The sequence below is a fragment of the Filicampus tigris genome, chromosome 13 (assembly GCF_054856515.1).
Source record: "Filicampus tigris isolate MCC_2025a chromosome 13, RoL_Ftig_1.0, whole genome shotgun sequence".
Taxonomy (NCBI): domain Eukaryota; kingdom Metazoa; phylum Chordata; class Actinopteri; order Syngnathiformes; family Syngnathidae; genus Filicampus; species Filicampus tigris.
The window spans coordinates 22,731,145-22,746,555 of record NC_141229.1 but is presented as its reverse complement, the minus strand read 5'-3'; the positions used below and the strand labels follow the sequence as shown (position 1 = coordinate 22,746,555).

The window sequence follows — 15,411 nt, the reverse complement described above, 5'->3', positions numbered from 1 at the left end:
TATGGTCGTATTGTACAGTATCATGCAAAGTATACCAAATTTTCCCAAGTAGCCTACCATCCCATTCTTAGTAGTAACGTAAATAAACAAATCTGAACATTTCCTAGGGCTGCTATGGCGGCGCTATTGGTGTTCCAGAGAGAGCTTTACCACCTCCTAGTGCCCCCTGGCTTACCTGCAAAGTGCACATACAGTCTTCTCAAATACTCATTCATACATACATGCTCAATACTGTAAATGTATGAGCAATAGATAGTATACACCAAAGATCTCCGAGATGAAAGTAAGACATAATCGGGCCAGGGATGGAAAAAAGTAGGACAAAAGAGAAAAAAAATACAAAACTCGCCCCATCCACACGCATATACAGACAGTCCAAAAGGATTAACCTCTCCGTGGCTGATTTATATGAGGATGAGGAAATGTGGAAGTGAGCAGAGCTATATAGATTTATGCTGGGACGATCACACACTGCTTCTTTGCTAAAAAATAAAAAACACTCTTTGCTGATCACGGTTAGGACGGGCGAGACATTAAACACCAGTCAGGATATTTACAGGGACTGAAGTGAGAATGAGTAGACGTGCACATTTATTTGGAATGGCCCCAGTTTTTCGACCTACACCACGCCGTCCAATTTGGAATGTAACAGCCGAAATGGTGCGTTCCAATGTGGCCACACTCGGCTGAAAGCACATGCTGCCCCGCGATGATGCGCACATTCAAGACAGCCCCCGGTGTTCGATGAGGTCTTAGCTCGCCGAAGCTGTGCGGTATCGGGACAATGCACGCTACTGCTTGGGAGGCAACACCGCGACATGAAGATTGACGCAGGCTGGACGGACAGTAAGGAGCTAATGTTGTTGTGCTAACGCCTTTTGTTTTAACGGCCTGAAGCTAGTTGTTGCTATTAGCCGTGCCGTTATACTACTGTTAGACGGGGAGGGATGAAGATCAGTGCTTGTCTGATGGCTGCCTGCTGCTCACTCCCAGCCGCCGTCTGCCTCCTGAGAGTTGACACGAGTTTAGCATAGCTAAATGTCAGAAATATAACCAGTCGGCGTTCGTGTGCGCATTCATGCTCTTGTCCGCTTCAGCCTGTGTAATTGGAGAAGCGATCACCACGGTATTTTTTATTTTGTAAAGGTGATCACGATGAGCTCACGTTTGATGTCAATAGATCCAAATTATTGTGCTGAACACGTTGATACTTTCACAGGTTGAAGTGGACAAGAGTAGTAATGTGCATTTGCATTTTGGTAAATGCATTTACCATTTTAGACAACAGAACTGACAAAGCGAGCAATATTACCGCGCTTGATTCCCTCCCATGACGTAGACCGCTGAGGCCGAAAAAATAACAAGCTGAGCTCTAAAAAGGGGGCAGGCCGATTTGTTGTAAATCTAATCACAAAAAAAGCCCTTAAATCACTACAGAGTCTTGGGGGGATTTTAGTACTGATGTCATTTTTACATGCAAACCTATTGTATAAGTGCCAATGTTAAGATCATCCAAGTGTCCCTTTAAATGTTAGTTAAGCCCCCTCTCTGTCCATTTTTAAAACTCATTTGAAGACACGTTTTTATTGTTTGGCTTTTGACACTTTGACACTTCTCTGCTGTTTTCCGGTGTCTACTGTATATATTTTAGGATCATTAAATGTGTGTTTTAATGTATTGCTTTCGCTGGTTTTGTTGTTGTATTATTGCTATTTTACATTTTTTATTAGGGGTGTGCATCTCTCCACAAAAGACGATTTTATACGGTTTTCGATGTTAGGTGCGAAAACATTCAAGGACAGTTCAATTTGAAAGTGGAACGATTTGGTTCGGATCAACTCAGTGAGATTAGGATTCGATTCGGTATAGCATGGCTTAGTTCAATAGTCCATCCATCCATTATCTGTACCGCTTCTCCTCACAAGGGTCGCGGGGCATGCTGGAGCCTATCCCAGCTGTCTTTGGGCAGTAGGCGGGGGACACCCTGAACTGGTTGCCAGCCAATCGCAGGGCACACAGAGACAAACATCCGCACTCACAATCACACCTAGGGCCAATTTAGAGTATCCAATCAACTTACCGTGCATGTTTTTGGAATGTGGGAGGAAACCGGAGTGCCCGGAGAAAACCCACGCAGGCACGGGGAGAACATGCAAACTCCACACAGGGAGGCCGGAGCCGGGATCGAACCCACGACCTCTGAACTGTGAGGCGGACGTGCTAACCAGTCGACCACCGTGCCGCCCTAGTTCAATAGTGTATGATGCAATTACTTTTTTGTTATTTTACACACATTTGAATGAATTTGTCAGTACTGTAAATGTGGCAATTCCTTCTAAGATAATATCTCGCCAATAAAAGACGATTCAACATGTCTCTCGATAGATTTCAAAATGGAACGATTTGATTCGATTCGATGCACTAGCACCTTTTAAATCAAAAAACGGTTTTCAGGTTAAAACCAGTTTTTGTTACATCCCTATTTTTTTATATTCATGTAAAGTGATGGTGAATGGTTATAGCACATCTGCCTCACAGTGCAGAGGTCCACATTTGTATCCAGGCTTCCTTCCAGTGTGGAGTTTGCATGTTTTCCCCTTGCCTGCGTGGATTTTCTCCGGGTACTCACGTTTCCTCCCACATTCCCAAAACATGCAAGGTAGGTTAATGGAACGCTCTAAATTGTCCCTAGGTGTGACTGTGAGTATGAATGGTTCGTCTATATGTGCCCTGCAATTGGTTGGCAACCGGTTCAGGATGTACCCCACCTACTACCCGAAGAGGGCTGGGATAGGCTCCAGCACGGCAGCGACCCTCGTGAGGACGGCGCACACCATTGTGTGCGCTGGGAGGGTGAGAGCAGTGCGCAATTGCTCAGCAAACAGCTTTGAGGGAACATTGCTCCTCAGCCTCCCTGGTAAGGTCTATTCAGGGGTGCTGGAGTGGGTCGTCCATCGAGAAGTTGAGTCTTTGTTTTAGGTGAAGCGATGTGGTTTTCGACCTGTGTGTGGAACAGTGGACTAGTTATAAATCCTCGGTTGGAATGAATTGGCACCTCCAAATTTGAGACCATGATACTCCGTCCCTGGGCCGGACCGGTCGGACCCCCCGACAATGTTTATGAATATGGCTCAAGGGTGGAGGGTCGCAGCCGGACGGGCAAAAAAGGGTCAAGTGCCCAGCTCTGCTGTTTACATATGTCATAGTTGTATAAATAAATGATATACTGTAACTTCTATTCAAAGACACCAGCCATAAAGTGTTTGGTTACTTGACGTTCCGCATATAGCGGACTCATCAGATCACATAACCATAGATTTGATAGGGCAAATAAGCACTCCAGTTTGAACCTGTTGGTTAGTAGGCAAGGCAGCTTTATTTATATAGCAAATTTCACACACAGGGCAACTCAATGTGCTTCACACAAGCAAAGGCACAACACCTAAAAGCATTTACAAACAAAACAATTGACGACATTCAGAAGCTAAGCAAAGAAAAGTAGCTCACCAAAATTACTAAGCGAACATACAATGACAACGTTTAAACACATTAGCAGAAAACTTTAGACATTTCAAACATTTTAAAAGTTAAGTAAATTAAAAAAATAAAAAGGTTTCTAAAATTACTAAAAAAAAAGAAAGATTATTAAAAATGATTAGAAGACCTTAATGAAAGGTAAGGCATAAAGGTTTTTAATCAGAATTTTAAAACATTTACACCCAGGGCTGACTTCACTTCTGTTGGCAGCTTATTCCATTTACATGAAACATAACAACTAAATACAGCTTCACCGTGTTTACTTTGAACTCTGGGTTTCAGTTACTGACCCAAGTCTGCAGATCTCGGAGCGCTGAATCAGCATTTCCTTGATGTATTCAGGACTCAAAGCGTTCAGTGATTTATATATTTTCTTCCCACCTCTTTTCGGACATTTGGTCAAATTGTGTTTTGTCTCTGTGTTGTACTTTTTGTGTTAATATTGTTTTTATTTATTTGTAATTTTTTGGCTTGTTCATGTACATCATTTGCATGTTGAAAATAAACATAACAATATCATAACATAATAATAGTGACACTCCAAACCAGTAGTTACGACCAAGGTACTCTAGTATGGTGACTGCCCACTGCTCATCAGAGATGACTGAATTAAACATAAATTTCACTGTGCATTGGATATTGTATGTGACCAAGTATGTTTACCTTTATTTCATGTCTAATAATACACTAATAAACTCCCACAATCAGTATAAATGAAGTACAGTGTGTATGATTTGCTTTAATTTGGGAAAACAAGACAAAAAAATGTTGTGATATGCAGTACAACTATAAATTGTGCTTAACCCTTATTCTTCTGCTATCTTTTATCCAGGGTGCCACTGGAAGTGATGTCGGCAGGTGACAAGCAGGAGGGTGAGGCAGTAGTGCCTGTATATGTGTACGAGTCCAAAGTCCACTGTGCCAATGTGTTGTTGAGCCTTGAGGAGCAGCAGAGACAGGGCATCCTGTGTGATGTCACTGTGTTGGTGGAGGGCAGAGAGGTGCGAGCACACAGGGCCATCCTCGCTGCTAGTAGCCGCTACTTCCTGCAAGCCCTGCTGGGATACAATGGACCACCAGGGGAACCCATCATTAACCTCCCCGACAAGGTAAACTTGACGTATCAGCAAAAGTATTGAAACACACCTCCTTATCAGTTTTACAAAAAAATGGCTGGACCAGGGCCTTAAGTTAGCCTGGATGGATAAGTTTGGTGTTGTTTACAGTTCTAACCTCAATCCGTCAAACAGAGATGGGTGAAGTGCAGTTGGGGAAGGAAGGAAAGGCAGAGCCTCACCGGCATGTGAAGAGTTAAAAATAAATAAATAAATACAATTATTTATTATTTTCAATTTTAGTTCTCGGTTCTTTATTAGGTTGAGCAGCGACTGCTGCGAGGTCCCTATTGTTTCTTTATTAATTATTTTTATTCTCCGCAAACAATCGCATTTTTGAGACCCTAAACATTGAACGAAAATTCACCAAACTTTGACAACACACACATGGTGAAAAAAAAACTATATTTTAAAGTTTACATACATGAGTACAAAAAATTGCAGCGCCCCCTACAGAGGTTTAACATAGTCCTAACGTGGTATTTTTGACGCAGGGCTACAAAAATTGGGAAGGCACATGTAGCACCTTCAGCCATACAAAAAAAAAGTCTCTGGTAGCCAGACCCTAAAATGTACAGGAAGTTGAGCTATATGTATTTGAAAGTACAATTTTGGACCATTGTTGCACATTTAAACCAATTGACTTCAAACTTGGGCTGTACCATCTCAACACATGGGACAGGAGCAGGAAAAAAAAACAAAATTACTATATGACGAGGGCGGTGTCATGTGTGGATCGGGATTTGGACCCATTCGCAGATATGACACGGAAGTTGAAGAGTAAAAGGTCTTTATCAAGAAAAATACAAAGTAACATTAACAGAGATCAGGACGGAAGCGAGTGCATCCTCACTCCAAGAAGGTTTGACATACTGACAATGTGTCAGTGTGTAACTCAAAGACTTAAACTGTAAGACTTCAAAGCCTATATGACATCATAAAGGACAAAGCATAAAAGTTCCAAAGCAACTGCAGAGCAACTGATACATACCAGTTATAACAGGCGGGGCATCAAATTTTGATTTTCAAAAGTCCTTTGTAACTTCTTTTGTGTGTTATTGGAATTGTATTTTTGTTGATTTGTAGATTTAGAGGGATTAAGAATTTATATTTGATGATGCATATTCATTTGTAAATAGATGGAAATTAGTTGGGTTACATAAGTAGAACAGCAACATTTCCCATAGTTATTTTAATTGTACACTTGCTAGTACCGGTCATTAGACACATAAGAGCGAGAAAGCAAGAACGCGCATGTAAGTGTGACAGTGAAAAGAAGAAATTGAAATTAAAGACAGCGAACAAAGAAAAGCGGATGTCCTGTCTTTGCAAAGAGTGGAATTAATACATTTTTCTGTGCTGAAACCCTGGAGAGAAGCCACAACAAGAGAGCACACGACCACAACGGCGAAGGAGGATTGTCATCACGATGCACAAAGGATTAAACTAAAGTGGAGTACGATTAGTGGTGCATTGACTTCGAAATGTCGGAAGCAGAACCATACATCGATCAATTGATGGAGATGTTATCCTCGAAGGAGCAGAGTTAATTGAGTTTGTAACTTCACTGGATGACTTGGAGACTTGGAGGAAATTGATATATCAGAGGAATATAAGGATTTAATCATTCTCTCTAAAAGCCGTGCACAGCGCATGATAAGGAAGAAGGATGACATGACCCAAATTACGTCACCACAAAGAGTAAGGGACTAATTCAGCAAGTGTATTTGGACAGAAAGTATGGGTAAAGTTGTCAAAGTTGATTTTCAATAAACATGATGTCGATGCCAATTTATGGCAAGAGGTTTGGAATCAATATGACGCAGCTATTCGATGATGCACTGTGCAATAGAGAGAAGGTCACTTATTTGAAAGCCTGTCTCACAGGACAAGCTGCAACCATTGTAGGAGGACTGATCATAACAAATGTAAAGTTTGATGCTGCAATTGAGCTGCTGAAAAAAATATTTGGGAGAAAGGAAATGGTGACATGTTCTCATATGTGAAAGTTGTTGAATCTAATGCATGTTAAAAGATCATCTGATGTGGATGCTTTGAGCCACTGTGTATGATGAATGTGAGATTTAAATCAGAAGTCTGGAGTCATTAGGTGTAGTGTCAGAGACCTATGGAAGCCTATTATGCCCAATCTTGTTGAAGATGATTATAGTTGTGGAAGGTGTCTGAAATAGTCTCATTCTTACAGAAAGAGGTCCAAAGCAGAGCAGTACAAGTGACAAGTGCATACACACTCCAGAAAGTTGAGAACCTGCCATGCAAGCAGAAAATGAATGATTTCAAACTAAGAAGGACCAACATCCAATCTGCAGTTGTACTGCATACCACAAGCCACAGACAAAACAAACAACAGTTTGTTTTGTAAAAGTCCTTAGACCTTAGTCCTTCCAGCGTCAGTGGCGCATTGTGGCGCATTGGGCAGCAAGTTTTCTCCATTTTATCCTCTTTATTGCAACCAATTGCATGTCAGCCTTTTGACTTTCATTTCTTTCAGATCTTTGAAAGTAGCTCGCCAGGTCTTCTTAGGCTGCCCCGGCTTTCTCTTGCCTTCTAGGATCCATTTCAGGGCTGTCAAGGCATGTCAATTTCCCTTCATTCTCAGTACTACATGGCCTGCCAATTCTTCTTTCAGTTTTCACTGGTCCTTACATTCCATGTTGCAACTCTTGTAATCTATTTTGCGCAGACAATATGGGTAGGAATCAGCGATTGAGAGCCATTGCTGGTTTGTCTCCATCTTGTCAAAAATTTGGGGTTGCCTTTGTTGATGTGTGGTTGTTGTTTGGATTTCTTCTTGCTGTTTCTGTAGTAGGTTGGTTGTTTTACACGGGTGTGGTGCTGGCCCACCACCCAAACCTCCACCTTTACACTGGCTTGGGACAGTCATGCAATCTTCAGACAAGATTTGAATTTTTGCATGGCAGACAGAAAGGACGGATTTAAAAAAAAACGGGGAGGTGTTTTGTGTGTTTAGTTCCGAAATGCATTGCAAAATACTGTAAAACCAAAAATGTATCTTGTAAGAAATGTGAAGGGAGACACCATGTTGCTGTGTGCACAGGTGAAAAGTTCCTGTGCCGAATCATACTAGGCCGTAGTTTACTCAGTTCTTCCTCATCCAACAGAAAGCAAAGTCAAACCGGATGCGCTGTTGCTGTAAACTTAAAGGATGGGTTAGAGATCCATCAGGAGGAAGATTGGCTCATTGCCTGCTGGATGGAGGCAAACGAAAATGGCTCACCTGTTTTCTGAAGCTGAGCCACGATTGGTCGTTATCTGAACCCTGAGCAACTTCGATGTCATCTTCAGTCAACAGAAGTGACAAAATGGCTGCCCCCTGAGCTAGCTAAAAACGGGTGGATTTCTCATATTCTACAAACGCAATATTAATCAGAATGCCCTGTTTGGACTAGTGGGTCTGCATAGAAAATATTCTGGAAAAAAAAATGTTTGGGTTGACTTCCTTCTGGGGAGTTAATTAACACTGAATAAGCTTAATCCTTGTCACAGTACGCCCCATCACTACTTAACGGGGGCCAAGCATCTTGCACTGAATTGTCGTGACCACTCAGTGCATTAAAGCCTCTCCAGCTATCTTTCATTCATTCATTCATTATCCATACCGCTTATCCTCACAAGGGTCGCGGGCGTGCTGGAGCCTATCCCAGCTGTCTTTGGGCAGTAGGCAGGGGACACCCTGAATTGGTTGCCAGCCAATCGCAGGGCACACAGAGACAAACATCCACACTCACAATCACACCTAGGGGCAATTTAGACAGTCCAATCAACTTACCATGCATGTTTTTGGAATGTGGGAGGAAACCGGAGTGCCCAGAGGAAACCCACGCAGGCACGGGGAGAACATGCAAACTCCACACAGGGAGGCCGGAGCCAGGATCGAACCCACGACCTCTGAACTGTGAGGCGGACGTGCTTCCAGCTATCTTATTTTATCTTATTTTAACGTAGCTAGCTGCACGTGTGTCATCTCTAAGAGCTGAGCAGTGACGATTGTGAGTGTAAAGCAAGGGTGTCAAAATCTGGTCCTGGATGGCTGCTAGCCTGCATGTTTGAAATGTCTCCCTCCTCCATCACACCGACTCAAATGATCAGCTCATCAGCAAGCTCTGCTGATAATTGGAATCAGGTGTGCTGGAGGAGGGAGACAACTAAAACATGGGGGAAAGTGGCCCTCAAGGACCGGATTTAGGTACTCCAAGTCTAAAGTGATGGGATTATTCTGGGAAGTGTGAACGAAAAAGAAAGAGCAGGCAAGCGTTTCAGTCGCGGCTGGATCTTTTATTGTTACTGTAATGTAATGTAATGTAATGTGTTGGTGGTTCCACATCATGTTCTATTTTGGCTGGGTAATGCTGTTTTTTGCTGTTTTCTTTTTGAATGCATCACCCGACGCACGGGAAGGGAGGGGTGTGCGCGACACCAGTGGAGTAAAAGGGCGTTAGAGAGGGCTTCATTCGTTGTTGTTCTGTTTTGTAGTCGGCTACGACCCACAGTGGCCATGTTTGTGATTTTTAAAAGAAGTGAGACAACCTACGATTACTTGAGTAATCGATGTAATGATCGATATGATAATTGATTCTAATTTATGACAGCCTTAGTTTCTATTTCTTGAAATCACACTGCATAGCGGTAAACTATATATTTTTTGTCTAGACACATTTTCAGTGGGGCAATTTCAAACGTGTACACTTACGCAGCTACCATTCTGTAATGCAAGAGGGTAGAGTAGGTTCATGGCTGTGCGTTTAGGCCAGCTAACTAGGACACATATTCGTTATACTAATACAATTTTTGGAAGTGTGATAGGCCCTAAGATACTGAACAGTTGAAAAGCTTAACTATTTTAAATGTTTAAATTTCTCATCAATTACAGTTAGTGTTTAGATGATTCACTTGTTCTGTAGTAATCCTCAAGAAGGACTTTAGGGACTTTATTTAGCTGAGTAAATTTCACACTTTGTAGTTGGTGAGAAACAGTATCAAAAATTGCAGTCGATCAATCAATATTAGTAAGATCATTTAAGCTGTCAATTTCAATAGCAAAGTGATCTGAACTAGAGAATGCAATTTCCGGAGAAATTGCGTGTGAAGGCGAAGGAAGCTGAAAAGAAACTGCGGAATGCATTGAAATGAAGTTGAATGATACTGAAAAATTAAAATGTTGAAATTGCAAGTGGGACTGAATGGTGAATTTTTTAATGGGTTTTAAGGTGGAATAATTTGAATTTTTCGGAAGCATGAATTGCAGGTGTGTTGAAAAGCTTAACCAATGTGAGTTGAATGAGCTGAATGAAGTTGAATGACCTCTGAAAAATTGTGGAATGAGTGGGAATCGATCCAACGGATCCAATGTTGAAGTGTTGAATGTGCAATTGGAAATTAATGGGATTTTTGGGGTGAGAAAAGTTTAATTTTGGGGGAACCGTAAATGTTAGGGGTAAAAAAGTAGAAGTTTTGATGGCATGAATTTTTGGAATATTTTGAAATCTGAACGAGATGAATTGGATGAAGTATGTGGAAGCAGTTACAGATTGAATGTGCCATTGGAAATGAATGGGTTTTTTTGGGGTGAAAAAGGTTTAATTTTGGGGGAACCGTAAGTAAGGGTTGAAAACAAAAAATGGCCTCAATGGCATGAATTTTTGGAATAGTTTAAAATTTGAACAGGGTGAATCGGATGAAGTATGTGGAAGTAACGGAACGCCAAAGTTTTGGAGTGGCAAAAATGAAGCAATAGCACAGTAAGACTAGAATATGCAATTTCTGGAGAAATTGCGTGTGAAGGCGGGGGAAGCTGAAAAGAAACTTCCGAATGAAGTTGAATAAAGTGTAATAAAGTTGAATGATACTGAATACAGTTGAATGATACTGAATAAAGTAGAACAATACTAAATAAAGTTGAATAAAGTGGGTTGAAGTTGAATGTCATGTCATGTCATCTTCCAAACCGCTTATCCTATATAGGGTCGCGGGGAGTTGCTGGAGCCTATCCCAGCCGTCAATGGGCGAAGGCAGACTACACCCCGAACTGGTCGCCAGCCAGTCGCAGGGCACACATAGACACTGTCACTGAGCGGGAATCGATCCCACGCTGCCCGCACACAACTCAGGCGTGTGTACCACTACACTATCAGCGGATGAAGTTGAATGAACTCTATGAAAAATGTTTTTTTTAAGGTTGAAAAATTTGAATTTTTGGGAAGTATGAATTGCAGGCGTGTTGAAAAGCTGAACCAATATAAGTTGAATGATGAATGAAGTTGAATGAAGTGGAATTAAGTTTAATAATACTGAATGAAGTGGAATGTAATTGAATGAAGTTGAATGATCTCGAATGATGTACAATGGCCTGGACTGAGGACAGAAAAACAGAAGGGGAGCAAGAAAAGAGGAAGGAAACACTTAACTTCCAGGTCACTTCATTTGGGTCACTTATGGGTCACTTCCGGGTCATTTAGGTCACTTCTGGTTCATTTTCGGGTCATTCTGGTCACTTGCGGTTCATTTCCGGGTCCTTTGGGTAACTTCCGGTTCATTTCTGGGTCATTTGGGTCACTTCTGGTTAATTTCTGGGTCATTTGGGTCACTTCCGGTTCATTTAGGTAATTTCCGGGACATTTGAGTCACTTTTGGTTCATTTCTAGGTCATTTGGGTCACTTCCGGTCCAATTCCAGCTTATTGGGGTCACTTCCGGTCAGTTTCCGGGTCATTTGGGTCACTTCCGGTCCATTTCCGGGTCATTTGGGTCCCTTCCGGTCCATTCTCGGGTCATTTGGGTCACTTCCTGTTGATTTTGGGTCCTCCCCCAAGATGGCCGCCGCATTGGGGAGACCTCGGGGTGAGTATCCCCAGTCTACCTAATGTTCCTGCCCAAGATGGCCGCCGCACTGGGGAGGCTCGGGGTGAGTATCAGCAGTCTAGGTAATGTCCCTGATCAAGATGGCCGTCGCACTGCGGAGACCGCGGGGTGAGTATCCCAGTCCAGGAAATGTTCCTGTCCAAGATGGTCATCGCACTGCGGAGACCTCGGGATGAGTATCCCCAGTCTAGCAAATGTCCCTGTCAAAGATGGCCGCCGCATTGGGGAGACCTCGGGGCAAGTATCCCCAGTCTAGTTATTGTCCCTGACCAAGATGCCCGCCGCACTGGGGAGACCTCGGGTTGAGAATCACCAGTCTAGCTAATGCCCCAGACCAAGATGGCCGCTGCACTGCGGAGACCTCGAGGTGAGCATCCCCAGTCTAACTAATGTATCTGACCAAGAGTGCTGCCACACTGCGGAGACCTCGGGGTGAGTATTCCCCAGTCTAGCTAATTTCCCTGACCAAGATGGCCGCCACACTGGGGAGACCTCCGGGCGATTATCCCCAGTCTAGCTAATGTCCCTACCCAAGATGGCCGCCGCACTGGGGAGACCTCGGGGTGACTATGTGGGGTAGACCTGTATCCAACTTTCCGATTTGAAGTAAGATTTTAGAAAAACTGGTTTTCATCCAGTTGAATCATTTTTTAAATACAAATAATAATTTGGAGAAATATCAATCTGGTTTTAGGATGAACCATGATATTAGGTGCACTGCAGACGTGAGAAAACTCACAATCTTGGTGCTACTGGATCTAAGCGCTGCTTTTGATACAGTAGATCACCAAATTTTATTAAATAGACTTAAAAATCTAGTGGGCACACAGGGAGCCAATGCAGCAATTTCAAAACTGGCGTAATGTGCTCCCGCCCTCTGGTTCTCATCAGCACCCGAGCGGCTGAATTCTGCAGTAGTTGCAGTGGTGAAATGCTCTTTTTCGGGAGGCCAGAGAGCAGGGCATTACAGTAATCTAAACGACAGGAAATAAAAGCATGCATCAGCACTTCCGTGTTAGCCTGAGAGAGAAACGGGCGGACTCTGGCGATATTCTTAAGGTGATAAAAAACAATCTTGGTTACATTTTTAATATGAGGAATAAAACTGAGCTCAGAGTCAAAAATGCCGCCAAGGTTCTTCACACAATGTGAGGGATTAAAAATGTGTAGTTTTGGTAAAAGCTTCTCTCTCTGTCCTTCGGGACCGATAACTAAAACCTCAGTTTTGTCCTGATTGAGCTGTAGGAAATTATCCGCCATCCATGACTTGATATCTAAAATGCAATTTAAAAGGGTATCAATGGGTCCTGTGTCATCAGGAGACACGGCAATATACAGCTGCGTGTCATCAGCATAGCTTTGAAAGCTGATGCCGTGTCCCCTGATGACATCCCCAATGGGAAGCATATAAAGATTAAAAAGTAGGGGGCCTAAAATCGAACCTTGAGGAATCCCACATTTAATTTCATGGGTTTTGGAGGAACAAGTATCCATACTTACAAAGAAATATCGGTCTGTGAGATAGGAATAAAACCAGTCAAAAACAGTACCAGAGATGCCCACTAGATTTTTAAGTCTATTCAATAAAATTTGGTGATCTACTGTATCAAAAGCAGCGCTTAGATCCAGTAGCACCAAGACTGTGAGTTTTCTCACATCTGCAGTGCACCTAATATCATTTAAATTCCTTAAAAGATCAGTCTCCGTACTGTGGTTCATCCTAAAACCAGATTGATATTTCTCCAAAATATTATTTGTATTTAAAAAATGATTCAACTGGATGAAAACCAGTTTTTCTAAAATCTTACTTAAAAACGGTAAGTTGGATACAGGTCTGTAATTATTAAAAACGCTCGGGTCAGAATTGCTCTTCTTCAGAAGGGGCTTCACCAGCGCCGTTTTAAAGGCAGCGGGGAAGACGCCCGTCTGAAGAGAGCAATTAACTATATTTAAAATTTGTTCCTCAAAAAATCCATAAAATGTCTTAAAAAGAAATGTGGGAATTGGATCCAAAAGGCAGGTTGTTGGGTTTACCTGGGAGAAAACTCGAACAAGTGTCCCTGCATCAACCAGGGCAAAACTTTCGAGTGTTTCCTCATGTAAATATGATTGTCCGGGTTTATTAAAACTTGTGTTTTGACAGGCTAAAAGACTGGATCTTATGTCATCGATTTTACTTCTGAAGTGGTCTGCAAAGTCCTCACAGAGAGCGTCTGTTGGTCTCTGTTGGGACTTATTAAAATCAGAACTAGTTAAAAGTTCAAAGGTGGAGAAGAGAACTCTGGGGTTGTTTTTATTGACTGTAATGAGGTTTGAGAAATAGGAAGATCTTGCCAGTTTGACTGTTTTATTGTAGGATTTCAGTTGTTCGCATAAAATTTCATAGTGTACTGTAAGTTTACTTTTTCTCCACCTCCTCTCTGCACTCCTGCATTTTCTCTTTGATATTTTGATAGCATTGTTTCTCCACGGGGGTACAGTCTTTGTTTTTGTTGTTTTAATTAAAAGTGGAGCTACTGAATCTAATGATGATTTAAGATGTAGGTTAAAATTGTCAACAATAAGATCACAGGGTGCAGGTAAAATGTCAGCAGGAGTGCTTTTTAAGATCTCGATAAAATTTGCAGGCACCTCAGAAGATAGGTAGCGTTTCTTCACTGTTCTAACCGGGACTGCTAGATGGTGAAAACTGGCGATGTTAAAATAGACACAGTAGTGGTCTGACACTGCCAAGTCAACAACAGAGGACACACCAGCAGACAAGCCATAGGTTATAACCAAATCCAGGGTGTGTCCCCTGTTGTGAGTTGGCTGCAAGACGTGCTGTTTAAAAGGGTTTTTAAGGGTGAATGAGTTGAATGTGTGGGAAGTAGGAATTTTGGGGATGTTGAAAAGCTGAATATGAGTTGAATGACTTGAATTTGTGGAAATTGGGAAGGTGTAAATGTGAAAAGTCAAATTTTCCAAAGGAAATTGAGGGTTAATAGTGGAATATCGTGGGGTTTTTAAGGGTGAATGAGTCGAATGTGTGGGGAGTAGGAATTTTGGGGGTGTTGAAAAGCTCAATGTGAGCGGAATGAGTTGAATGACATGAATTTGTGGAAATTGGAATGGTGTAACTGTGAAAAGTTGAATGTGCCAATGGAAATGAATGGTGAATTGTTGAATTTTTGTGTGCTTTTTTTTTAAGGGTGAATGAGTTTTAATGTGTGGGAAGTAGGAATTTGGGGGGTGTTTAAAAGCTGAATGTGAGTTGAATGAGTTGAATGACATGAATTTGTGGAAATTGGAATGGTGTAACTGTGAAAACGTGAATTTGCCAGTGAAAATGAATGGTGAATAGTTGATTTTTTGTGGGTTTTTTAAGGGTGAATGAGTTGAATGTGTGCGAAATAGGAATTTTGGGTGTGTTGAATAAAGTCCGCTGATAGTGTAGTGGTACACACGCCTGAGTTGTGTGCGGGCAGCGTGGGATCGATTCCCGCTCAGTGACAGTGTCTATGTGTGCCCTGCGACTGGCTGGCGACCAGTTCGGGGTGTAGTCTGCCTTCGCCCATTGACGGCTGGGATAGGCTCCAGCAACTCCCCGCGACCCTATATAGGATAAGCGGTTTGGAAGATGACATGGGTGTGTTGAATAGCTTTACCAATGTGAGTTGAATGAGTTGAATCGTGTGAATTTGAAATTGGAATGATGGAAATGGGAAATTTTGAATGTGTCACTGAAAATGAATGTTTTTTTGGGGTGAAAAACTGCGAATTTTGGGGAAACCGTAAATTTTGTCGGCGAAAAAAAAGTACCTTGTGGCTGGCGTGAATTTTTTTAATATATTGAAGTTGGAATGGCAAGAATCGGTTTA

At 42.1% G+C, this 15,411-nt stretch overlaps 2 protein-coding genes across 10 annotated transcripts in view; one reads left to right on the top strand and one right to left on the bottom strand.

The window, feature by feature from the left end:
• gja10a (gap junction protein alpha 10 a) overlaps positions 1 to 15,411 on the bottom strand; it is a 150,212-nt gene that overhangs the window by 61,168 nt on the left and 73,633 nt on the right. For 2 of the 7 annotated variants that reach the window (XR_015089339.1, XM_086049773.1), the window contains one exon: positions 3,370 to 4,592. The exons of 4 other annotated variants lie outside the window; for them this stretch is intronic. The gene's annotated coding sequence lies outside the window, so the exon portion shown is untranslated. Of the gene's footprint in view, positions 1 to 3,369; positions 4,596 to 15,411 lie in introns of those variants that run through there. One more of the 7 variants, XM_086049774.1, reaches the window with a different exon arrangement.
• LOC147137969 (transcription regulator protein BACH2-like) overlaps positions 1 to 15,411 on the top strand; it is a 52,614-nt gene that overhangs the window by 9,633 nt on the left and 27,570 nt on the right. For all 3 annotated transcript variants that reach the window (XM_086049754.1, XM_086049753.1, XM_086049755.1), the window contains exon 2: positions 4,370 to 4,646. In XM_086049754.1, the coding sequence (XP_085905880.1) occupies positions 4,386 to 4,646 (261 nt within the window). In that variant the 5' untranslated portion in view covers positions 4,370 to 4,385. The remainder of the gene's footprint in view (positions 1 to 4,369; positions 4,647 to 15,411) is intronic.